At 36.9% G+C, this 12,778-nt stretch overlaps 1 protein-coding gene across 1 annotated transcript; it reads left to right on the top strand.

Annotated features, from left to right (window-relative positions):
- The first annotated feature begins 6,056 nt into the window (after positions 1-6,056).
- LOC137745579 (transcription factor DIVARICATA-like) lies at positions 6,057-8,412 on the top strand. The gene is made up of 2 exons (XM_068485552.2): positions 6,057-7,244; positions 7,630-8,412. The coding sequence occupies exons 1-2, from the start codon at positions 6,826-6,828 to the stop codon at positions 8,123-8,125; spliced, it is 915 nt and encodes a 304-aa protein (XP_068341653.2). The 5' UTR covers positions 6,057-6,825; the 3' UTR covers positions 8,126-8,412.
- Positions 8,413-12,778: the final 4,366 nt, after the last annotated feature.

Below are 12,778 nucleotides of genomic sequence, written 5' to 3'. Positions count from 1 at the left end.
ATTTATTTATTTTTTATTTTTTTACAAACGATAGTATTAGTGAATTAAATTATCAAATGTTAGGGAGGAGAGAGATCGATGAGAATTAAACCCACACTAAAATATATAGACATTATTATTAGGGGCATTTTGATCCAAGTCCAAAAAAATCACTTACTTTCAGATCAAGTCCAGTTTCATTTGATTTGTTTGTATGTCCATTTTGCCCCTTAAAGTAAAAATGAAAATATATTTTAATTTGTTAAATTTGAATTTCAAATGCCTTTATCTACTTTCTCATAAAAAAAATTTAAAAATCCATATACAAAAAGTGTAAGGTCCCACATCGTCCAGGGGAGTGATCCTTATATGTATATTCCCATCCTTACCTAGCACGAGGCTTTTTGGGAGCTCACTGGCTTCGGGTTTCATGGGAACTCCGAAATTAAGCGAGTAGCGCGCGAGAGCAATCACATGATGGGTGACCCACTGAGAAGTTCTCGTCTGAGTTCCCACAAACAAAACCGTGATGGCGTGGTCGGGGCCCAAAACGGACAATATCGTGCTACGGTGGTGGAGCGGGCTCGGGATGCAGTGGACCCCGAGCCAGGATGTGACAACAAGTATGATAAGTTTATCACAAATAAAAGTAAAACAATTGTGAGAGGTAGATAAAAAAAAAATTAAAACCTGTGATAGATGGACGTAAGTTATGTGTTTTTGTCCACCTCTATGAGTGGAAAAGGGTTTTCATTCTACCTCTGTGGGTGGAATTAATTAATTTATTTTTATCTACCTGTTTTGGTGGAATGATTTATGCATCTTCAATCCTCCTTGTGTATAATTCATGGCGCACCCAATCCATCCTCCTCGTATGGCCAGAGTTTCTATATATCCATTTGATTCAATTTGTTTTAGTTTCTGTGCTTGTACCTTGGTGTTTGGGGATCTTTAATTATGATGCCATCTTAATTTGTTTGATATTCTCCCTTCTGTCCCAAAAAAACGAAACAAAATTTTGTTTACCTAAATTGGTGGAAGGCGCAGATCAAAGTGGAGCAGCAGTTTGGTGACTATGAGTGCTGGGGATGGAGGGTTTATTCCTTTGGTGGGGCATTTAGGATTTTATTTCCTAAATGCATAAGATTGACTAGTGCAATCTTTTTTTAATCCAATCAAATATATATTGATCATCTTTATGGAAGGAGGAGGAGCAGTAGATGAATATTATGGAAGAAGACTTGTGACAGCCCGTCCCGAGAAATTCTAAAAACGTAACGTGAAAAGACAGTTTTGCCCCTAGTGCGTTTCCTTTACGTTTTGTGGTTGTTTCGGGTTCCTTGTTGGCATGTTTTGGGCCACACACCCTACCCTGCACCCACACCCTTTCCCTTGCCCTGTACCCCCTATCCCGAGTTCCCTTTCCCTTCCCATTCTCCATACACGTACGGACACACCCACACACCCATCAAACCTCCACAGATCGAAGAATCCAAGCACATATTCAGACTCGTGAGGCTTGTAGGAGTCCAACCATACCCATTTCAGGTAAGAACACCTTCGTTTTCACATTGAACTCACGATGCCCGATTTTGGTACTGTTCATGCACACGTGATTTCTCACGTTTTAGGGAATTTTAAGCTTGTAGGAAGCTTGGTGAGGTCCCTAGAAGGCTCGGGATGGTTCGTTTGAAGGTTTTGGACGTTGGGATCACGAGTTTCGAGGTTGGCCGGAGTTGGGGTGATTTTGCAGGTGAGATTTATTGGATTTTAGCCCTTGAAAGTAGTATGATTGTGTTCCTCTCGTTGTAAGCTTCATTTTGGTACCAATTTTGTGAAATTTGGTTGAAAAACGAAGAAGATATCGAAGTTTGTATTTTTCCCGATTTTCCGGCGCCGGAGGCTCGCCGGAGAAGACGACGGAATATTCCATCAAGTCTGACGGAATATTCCTGACGCCGTTAACGGAATCCGTTAGGAATAACGGAATATTCCTAACGGCGTCAACTGACGCCGTCAGCGTGCTAGGCACGTGCCTGCGCGTGGCCGGCGCGTGCGACGGTGAAAAATTATTTTAAAAATATGCGGATGTTCCTGAGATTGAGTAGATCACGTTGGTGTATTCATACACCCCATTTGAGCATTGTATGAGAAGTTATTTCTAAAGGTTGGTTATGTGCTTTAAAATTAACGTTTTTGTAGTTGTTTCGCATATAGGTGATACCTATCCCGAGGACGAGCGTGGTCACTCGAGGCAGGGGGGCTACGACCCTTCCACATATCAGTGAGTGGGCTTTTGGTTTTCCGTATATACCTATATACATATATTTTCCCAGAAATTGATTTGAATTGTTATTTGCCATATGCTATGCATTATATTATCGTTGTTTATGCATCGTTAGTTGCATTATTAATCGTATACATATATATATATATATATATATATATGCATATTTGGTGCTGCGGACGCACAGGTAAGTGCCAGGTAAGTGTTATTCATGTTTATATTCAGTAGTGATTTGAGATGCGTAGAGAGCTCATAACCTGCACCCCCGGTGTTAGTGCTCCCGCCCAAAGTAGGGCACAGTCCTTCACGTGATGTTCACCTCCCGCACCACACGCTCAGCTTGGATCCAAGTTAGGTGCACAATCCTGTCGTACAGACCACTTTAGGTGGTTCTGATTCGTAGGTGATCCGCGATTATTCGCCCAGCCTTCACGTGATCGTAGCACTTGAGTGTATATGTATGTTATACCCAGGCCTATCGTACAGACCACTTTAGGTGGTTCCGACTCGTGTGCAGGTTTAGTTAGTGAGATTGAGATTTGAGCTCTAGATTCAGCCGTACAGGTCACGTTAGGTGACTCCGGCTGCCAGATTGTATGTTATTGATATGATTTATACCTGAGCACTTGCATTTCATTTTGAGGTTTTGGCATGGCATATTCTTGAGCATGATTGGTATATATATACGTATATCTATTTTCTGGGAAGTATACAGGTTTTACGACGAGGGGTTAGAACGTATTTATTAAATGGTTTTCGAAAAGCTTTGTTTTTGCCCACTCATGCTTTTGTTTTGCGCCCCTCCAGGTTCTAGTTGATTAGCAGGTTTGGTGGTTTCCCAGAGGACTTTTCCGGGCATTTCTGATAGACGATCACCAGTGTAGGGCCACCTTCGGGTGTACTATTGTCGCATCATTTTCTTTTGGACTGCTTAGGTTTTATGCTCTGATCTAGGCGTCGCACTTACATTGCACGTGTTATTACTTTATGTAAAATCAGTTTTTATTTATTCGTATTATTATTTCCATTTTTATTTTATTAGCTTCCGCACTGTGCACATGGCTACGTCACTTCTACATGACGGCCAGTATGCCCTGATCTCGATCGGGGTGTGTCAAGATTGCTGGGTAGAATAATGCAAGAAGAGAAAGATATTGTGAGGGAGAAACAAGAAAAGAAAGATGAACGGTTTGTGGAAGGAGAAGAAAAAAATGAGATTTAAATCCCTAAAAATAATCCTATAATTAAGGATAAGATTAACTTTAATCACAAATTAAAAAAAACAATAATTACTTGATTATTCAATTTTTAAGGGTAAATGTGGTAAGAGAATACAAATAAGGTGATGGGGACAATAAATTACTGGACCTAACTCAAAAATTAAACAAAATTGAACTATAACTAATAATAGCTTGTAAAATTGAAGTTATATTAAGTTTTCCCTTATTATTTTTCGTCACTGCCTTAAAATGTTATCCGTTTATCACCTCTCTTCAATATCTAAACTCTCAAACACAGCCGCATATTTGGAATTAAATCAAATCCTAATAATGTCTCGGATCTCTACCAAGTAAATGACTTGCAATTAAAGCAAAAAAAAAAAAAAAAAAAAAAAAAAAAAAAAAAAAAAAAAAACTTTAACGAAAAGTTTCTGGTACCGTTCACTTTAACGAAAAATCACATTTTTACACTAAAAAGTCAATCCTAATACTATTCACTTTACCCTTTATTTTGTCCTTATCGTTAAAACTCAAAGTTTTAAAACCATTTTCATTAGTTTTCCTAAAAAAAAAAATCCTGGTTTGGGGGCCATAAATTCATTAAAAAAAAAAATCTCTAGTAATATGACATATTTTATAGAAAAGTGGTTTTTACACAAAATTTTTCTTCTTCATACTTATTTATAGTTATCAGATTATTATTATTATTTTTAAATTAAATAGATGTTTCTGAAAAGAAAAAAAACTTATTATTAGAGGAAAGGAAAGTGTTCAAACTATTCTATTAATAAAAAAGGAGAGATTTCAAATTCAGAGCTCATAGAATAGAAATTCTAAGGTTATCTCCGACCGAAATAGCTAGACATAGACCAGTACAGAATCATAGCCCTGCTAAAAATTATTTTAATAAATAGTGTCAGATCATATTCATATATCATCTTTAACCGAAGGCTGAAAGGGTTAAACATAGCCCCTCGATAATTTATGAGTGTTATGTTTTTATATTTTAAATTTATTGGTTAATTTAATTAAACTATTATTGGTTGTTTTTAAATCTAGCTGTTGAATTTGAATCAATTATTACAATTGAGAAGCTGGATGGCTAAGAGGAGGCTACATTTGGTCAGCCTGATGCCCTTTTGGCCAAATAATGGCATGTGAGCTCCATAGAATTATAACCTAGCCATAAGTTGGAGATGGCCTAAGGGAATTTTTCACGGACTCTCTGCCATCTCACTGTCTAACGACAATTTCCATGTCAACATTATAAAACATTGTGTCAAACGCTTGAGATGACCCAGTGTTCATAAAGAGTCCCACTTTTAAGAGAGTCCTCTTAACATTTCTCTTACATTTAATTAGTCTATAGTTAGTTACAAAATTGGGGAATGTTCTAATTTCCATTTACAAAGAGACATTACTCGTCGAGCGTATCACTTTGCAATACAAACTTGCAGTTACTTTTTGTATAAATAGTTTAATAAACTTTTCGGTAAACTTCCACTTTTCTTTTTTCCTTTCTCAATAATGCAAACCAATTACTACTCCCAACTTTTCCTGCAATTAGTCCCTTTTCCCTCTACTTTATATAGAAATTAGAGATAACCAAATAAAAACACTTCATCACAAACCTTTTTTTGTTAATATACATCAATATTGTGTTGGGATGTCGACGTGAGAATGTGGCTTTGCATGAAATAGTCATTTGAGGAGGTTTTTCATTTTTGTGTCATTCAAAGATCCGAAAATGCTTTTCGTAGTCTTCTTGGTTCGTATAAATATGAACTACTATGGTGAAACCACTAGCTGGTTCTTAAAAAAGTAAAAGACGGAAAATAAACCCAGGTTTATATGATCCCATTTTACCTTACCACTTGAGTTAATTGCAAGGGCCGGCAGAATAAGTTTTTGTGTTCAGAAGATTTTAGAATTTGATTTGAAATACAATATATTTTATATAGAAATTTAACATGATTGGTTATTTATTTGACTTTGTTCATATATACAAACCCATAAGATGTATAAGCTTCAATTTCATGCACTAGTAAAAATTTAAGAGAGTTTATAGATTAGTTATAAGAAGAAAACGACTAAAAGACAAGTACTCCTAACAAGTACCCTAATACTTTTCTAATGTACATGCGTATGGCATTATATATGCAAGTGCACTTCTAACGACAGTTATTCACGAATTTCAACACACTTAATTAATTATGATTTTCACACTAATTAATAATTAATAATCCCTTGCCCATGTGTGTAGAATTACTACTTGATATTACAATCTAGTATTATTTTTCTTTATTAGTAAGTGAGAGATTTTAAATTCAATTCTTATCAAAAGTAAGTTTAAACTATATCATTGCAATCTCATTAAGCAGTCTCTTTCTTAATGTAAATAATATTTTTTGTTCAAAAAAATAATCTCACATTTTCAAAAAATATAATATAAAGTTCTATCTGGGATTTTTTACAGGAAAAAAATAAATTGGTCTGTTTCTGTGCGCAATTACCAAAAGGCCCACATGCGCATTCTGTCACCAATCAGCGAATCACAGGCTGTCAATTTCAAAGTCTCAACATTTAGTTCAGTTGGGCATCTCTCTCCCTGGTTTCTCTCTACTCGCTGCGCCCACAAACCCATACCACCAATCAGAATTCGACAACTTGACCTCTCTTTCACTCTCCATCTCTCTCTCTACTTTGTTCCTGTTCCATAGATCGCTCAGTCTCACAATCCCCCTTCTGCGTTCACTCCTTTCTCGCTCTTCTCCTCTTCTCTCTAGCTTTAACTCCAAAAGCTGCAAACCCAGCAAAAGAAAACATCAACTTTCTCCTCTGCAGCTCAGCTATGCAAAAAGCACTCTCCTTTTTCCACTTTCCTTAATTGGGTTCTTGTTTTCTTTTCTGGGTTTTCGTTATAATCGTCTGAAGTTTTCATTTCTCTCTGCCAGCTTCCATCTTTCTTGGAAACTTGATCTGGGTTTTACTCCTTTCGATGTATTTCTGAATTGGCTGTCTAGGGTTTATCTTTGGCAATCCAAGATCTAATATTTTCGAACTTGCTTATTGGATTTCCCCTTGGGTTTTGTAAAGGTTGGGTATTTTTCAGATTCCACAACCCGTGCTTGCGTTAAATCCCCCCGAGATTCCTTTCCAAATACTACGCCTTCATTAAAGCCTATTTGGTCACAGGGACCTCCACTTCTCTGCATTTCCTATCTGGGTTTTCTCTCTCTTTGAGCTTTCAAAGAGAGAGAGGAGAGAGAAACACTCATTGGCATACTTGCTATGTGATTCAATTGTTGCCCAGATCGGCCAAACTATTTGAAAAAAACCATGTTCCGAGGAATGGAAATTTTGTCTCCAAATCTGCAAAACTCCAATTGGTTGTTTCAAGAGAGCAAGGGAGCCGATTGGACTGCAGAAGAGAACAAGCTATTCGAAAATGCTCTCGCTTTATACGATAAGGACACGCCCGAGCGGTGGCTCAGTGTGGCGGCTATGATCCCCGGAAAGACTGTTGGAGATGTCATCAAACAGTACAAGGAATTAGAAGAAGATATCAGTGATATCGAAGCCGGGCTTATCCCAATTCCTGGTTACACCAGTAACAATTTCACATTGGAGTGGGTTAACAACCAGGGATTTGACGGGTTGAAGCAGTTTTACAGTGTTGGTGGAAAGCGAGGCGCCTCGACTAGGCCCGCTGATCAGGAGAGAAAGAAAGGAGTGCCATGGACAGAAGAAGAACACAGGTACACTTACTTATTGAATATGTGATATATTTATTTGTCCTGGTATTTGTTGAGAGCTTTAATCCCATGTCGGGGATTTAAAGCCTTATTTACTTACTTGAAACCAATTAAAGCTTAGAAGATAAACATAAAGTACAGTTAAAAATCCAGCTGAACAAAGTTAAACGGTATATAGAGCTTCTTAAGCCGAGATTACGATGTTTTGAGGGCTAAAGTCTGTTTGATCTGGTAAATTAGGTTTAATTCGTACAATTTAATATACACATGAACAGTAAATACTCTGTTTAAAATATTGGCTTAATAGAAAAGTGCTTTTGGATTTGCTTGCTAGTGGTGTTCTGCTGCAGCTTTTGATGTTGAAGCTTCTCTAAATATTGTACTACAGGCAATTTCTGATGGGCCTTAAAAAGTATGGAAAAGGTGACTGGAGAAACATCTCTCGAAATTTTGTGACCACAAGGACGCCCACTCAGGTTGCTAGTCATGCACAAAAGTACTTTATCAGGCAACTCACAGGAGGGAAGGACAAGAGAAGATCTAGCATCCATGATATCACAACAGTCAATCTCCCCGACGTGAAACCGGCCTCACCTGACAATACTAAGAGCCCGCCATCATCGGCTCATTCCTCAACCGTGGTGCAGCAGCCACACCAGCATCAGAAGTTGACTGGCACGAGCATTGACTGGAAATCACCCGACGAGGGACAGCATTTGGTTGGTTCTGCAAATGGGAACAACAATTTCATGGGACCGTTTTGTGGGATATCTACACACGTACCTAAGCTTGAGGAGCAAAGTTTTCTGAGTGGCAATCTTCATGGATCTCAGTTTGGACATTACAATGCGAGGTTTGAGATGCAATCAATGCGATATCAGTGAACGTTCGTGCATTAGTTCGATGTTTTGGAGTGGGAGAAGGATGCGTTACTCGACCTATGGTGGACAAAAGTTGATGAGGACCTTGAGTTAGTCCCTAGCTCTACAAAAAGATCAGTTAGTTCATCTTCGTATTTACATGAAGCTTTGAGCTTTATGATCACTTGTAATGTTCTGGTTGTGTGCTTTGGGAGTTTTGAGTAAATAGTCAGAAACGAGAGAGTAATCTGGGATTGAAAATTTGCATCTGTTTATATATATTCTATATCAAGTATAATTTTCTGCAAAAAGTGATTTTATGGTACATCCCCATTTGCTTTTAAGATTTTTTTGCACAGTTAAACCATCGATGCGGTATATAACTGTAGCATTTGAATCAAAACCCAAAAGTCGTGGAACGGGTAGATTCTTGAGTGAAACCGAGATTATTATTCTCCATTAGTATCTTGTCTGTTACATGACTTATATCCAGTGGTCGATTTAAAATTCGAACTTTGAGGGTCTCAGTGTTAAAGTGCAAGTTACTTTAGATATAAATAAAGCGGGAAACACACAAAAAAAATTCAGTTTATTCACTAAGGAATTTCGTAGAAAACTTGGTGAGATTGTCGTTGTAAGTCAAACTATATTGCGCACATGTCAACAGATATTGACATATACCGAAGCAATCTGATGAGTAATATCAAGAAAATTGTTGAGTGTTGTCGATACAACTTATCGAGATATGCTTAGCAGACATTACATCAAACACTTGAGAGGCTCAAAAGAGATCCATACCAAACATTCGGAATGTCCTCAAAAGATCTTTACATGTATATTTCCTGAACTCAGTGGTCCTGGAACCACCTTGGTACCAATACGCATCCACCACTGCTTGTATAAATGCATGCATAAATCTGTTTATGTGCTTTAAAACTATCACAGTATTAACTTCATTACCATCTCTTTATCACGAAATGTTAGTATCTCTCTTGTTACGTTGATACTAAAATAATTTAATGCAAGAAAAAAGAACTATGCTTGGTTTTACCCAATCCATGTCATGGATGCTCGAGTCCAGTGGATTACTTCAAGTGACAAAAATATCATTGGATCTCTTCACCCCTTACTCGTTTCAGTAAAGAAGGATTTTATATAATGCATCTGACTGCCCCTTAACTGGATCGAATCTTGACCGTAAGCTAAGACTAGAGCCACTAATTCAAGTGAGAGGAATCAAAATACTCATTCATATTAGAAAAATGCACAACTCAAAAGGAATTTAGCGTGAGAGTTAATAGAAAAAACAAAGACAAGATTAACATAAGAAGTGTTTAAAAGGAAAAAAAATTGCGAGGGGTCACATATGGTGGTTTACCCCCTCGGCCGCATATGCACATTTCCCCTTATCTGATTGTATGTTTAATGAATATAGTAATTTCACTCAAAAACGTTCTTGTGGAATGTAATAAACTTGTAGTTGAAGTAATTAAGAGCGTTTATTATGCACTTAAAAATCTTATGTTCAAAACTCAAATAATTCAACAGAAATTCTGATTTTGTGAAATAATTCTCTACAAAGAGCCGTACAACAAAATAAATTAAAAACCGTTTAAATTCCCTCTCCCTCCCTCAAAGCCAAGCCAATTGTCAGTGACATCTGGATAGCCTTGGATTTTGGTTGACTGCCAATTGTAATCAACAAGAGGAATCATGGTTTAATGATTCTTCAGGTGTACTGTGCCATATAAAGCAAAACTTCAAAAAGTCACCCTAATCCTATTCCTATGGTATTTCATGGGACATCTAAGCCATAATGTTATAACTAATCAATCTTTATGTCAATTTCTGCATTACTTAATTTTTAGTTGGACCTTAACATATGGGGGCTTTGGATTCTTTGAGAAAAATAACATCTTGACTTTTGTTTATGCGTGAAAGCACTTTCATGACAAAAAGGATCTTCTTGCTAGTCAATTTACAATGTGGATGGAATGATCTTGACTGTATAAGTCACCTGTGCATGGATATCATCGAGCATATGAAACAGTTAATCACCCACGTAGTACTCGGTAATGACAATAAGGATGCGTTTACACAAGTGGAATGGAGTAATGTCTCACTTCGATTGGTTTCTGCTTATCCCAATTTCCAATTAATATGATTCCTCCTGACCCTAGTTCTTGATTAGTAAACATTGTCATAAGGATAAGGATTCTTTGACCGTTTAGTTAAATGGACAGAAAGTAAGATTCTAATGGACCAATTTCTAAGATGTAGCGTTATAGTTGAAAATTCTCCGGTAATAAGACCAATGTCGAAGTAACAATGTTATGGTTGAAAACTCTCCAATGACGAGAGGTCTTTAACATTAATAGTCCTCCACGCGTTTGATCTTAATATCTAAGTGTGCACTTGCTGATTTCGGTTGAAACTGAAGGATAGGTCTTGAAACTGAGAACTGTCTTGTCTTAGTTGACTAGGGTTGTGGATGAGCAGTCATTCCACCAAGCTCCATGTAGTTTACATCTGTATGGAGCTGTCCTCATTGCAGAAGTTAGGATTATTTACCACCAACTTTGTGCTTGACTAAGATCAAGTAATTTTTTGGATAATCATTGTATGTATCACGTGCCATTTTTTTCATTGGAACTAAAAGATTTCCCCCCATGTTTTATGTAGGAGGTAAATCCCAAACAACATCCATTAGGCAGTTAAACATTGGACAAGAATAGCACAATCCGTATTCTTATTCCTATCCCTATTCTCATTCCTTGAATTGGAGAGATTTTTCATAGTATCTAGAAAACGAGCATATACGTTGTATGTTATTATATAAGTGGGAGGAAACTTAAAAAAAAAAAAAAATACTATATATAATATATGTATCCGTATTCTGGACACATTGAAAAATCGCTGTTTGAATTGGACCCTATGTTTAGTTGCTTGCTGTTGCTAATTGCTGGCACTAAAATTATTGTTTGCTTTATGCAAAAACCTTATGAAAAGCCTAGTGCCCACCATATTGCCTTGCACACCTTATTTTGGTCCCGCCCACTAGACAAAATACTCGAGGCAACATGACCAAATTATAAAGAACGGGTTATCCCTACAAAAAAATTGAAGTATTAAGCCAACAGGATTCTCTTCGGATTTTTGGGATCTGTGAATCATGTTCATTCATTGTACATCATGCGATTAATTTTTATCTAGTACTATTTATGTTTATTTTTAAATAAAAATATTTAAAATAATTTCTAATCGTACAATGTACGATAAACGAACATGATTGATGTATCTTCAAAATCCTCAAAAAAAATCCGATGAGAATCAGGACTCAACTATTAAGTGACAAATTTACCCACTTTCTTTTTTGAAAGAAGCAACTTTTCTGCAAGTTGCATAGCAAAAGCACTTTTGGCTGCCTTTATTCTAATTTTGATTATTAACTTTTTATGTTTGATTTATGACCACATATACCTTAGTCTCTCACAAAACCCCCGCCCACTTTTTGGCTTTCTTGTGTTCCCTCAATGTTTATACAAAAGTATTCTGATTCTTCTCTCCAATAGTTTTGAGCTTTCAGTCGACATGCCTTTCAGCCATGCGTAAAATAAAATTTGGCAACCCACATGACACCCAAGTGATGAAACAACGAATATGAGATGAGTTGTAAATTTGTACATTTAAAATAATTGTGTTTTTTTTAATAATAAAAAGAATACATGTAGTCAGTGACAGAGTCTGAAATATTGTCATAAGTGGTCAATTTTACATGAAGTGAGAGATTTAACCAAGTCACATATTGAGAGTCAAACCTAAAACTTTCCACTTGCAATTGAAAATGAGCAGTGCTAAAAGAATTGAACTCATTGTTGTTCATCAAAATAGAAAAATACACATCCATAAACAATATATATCTTAAATACTAATATATAATCTCTGATTCATTCTAATTGTGCAGTATCTCTATTATTTTTCTTTTAAGTGTCTAAGAGCAATTCCATCCCTAAGAAAATGCGCCAGCATCTAGCGCATTAATTCACTCAGTGAACAGTGATAGACCTCAATAAACAGTAATAGGCCAGTTGCATCTCCATCCCTCAAACTAAATAGCCTAGTCAATTTTATTAAAATATTATTATTTTTTATTGTAAAATAATAATTTGACTTTTCTAACTCGGTTTCTCTCTCTCCCTCTGTTTCTTTCTCTTTCTCGCTTGGCTCAGTCTCTCGGTCTCTTTCTCCCTTGTCCGACTGCTGCATCTGCATTGTACATGCCTCTACCTCAAGGTCAAGGTAAGAAACTGCACCTTCCTATTCGAATTGGGATTAGGGGTTGAGATTTCAAATTCAAAATCAAAGGTAAAGTTAAGGATTGTGATTTTGAAAGCTCAGAAATTGTGGGCAAAGGAGATTGTGCAGATCTGATTGAGGATGATCATAGACCAATTGTCTGGAACCCAGAAGAAAATTTAAAGAATTAAACTTTGATTTGATTTATTTCTTTACCGGCGGGAGTTGAAGGTTGTGGGAAGAACTCCAGCCAGTTTAAAATCAGGTGCTTGGTGGTGAACGCCCCCACGGCCAACATCGTTGCGGCCGCTGAGCACATGATTGCTCATGTCAAATGGCCCGACTTTTGGGTCTGTCGATTCTAGGCGGTTTCTTGCCTGA

The sequence above is a fragment of the Pyrus communis genome, chromosome 12 (genome assembly GCF_041283825.1).
Source record: "Pyrus communis isolate YQ-2024b chromosome 12, ASM4128382v1, whole genome shotgun sequence".
Classification (NCBI taxonomy): Eukaryota; Viridiplantae; Streptophyta; class Magnoliopsida; order Rosales; family Rosaceae; genus Pyrus; species Pyrus communis.
Note: the sequence above shows the minus strand (reverse complement) of the source record. Positions and strands in the feature narration are given on the sequence as shown.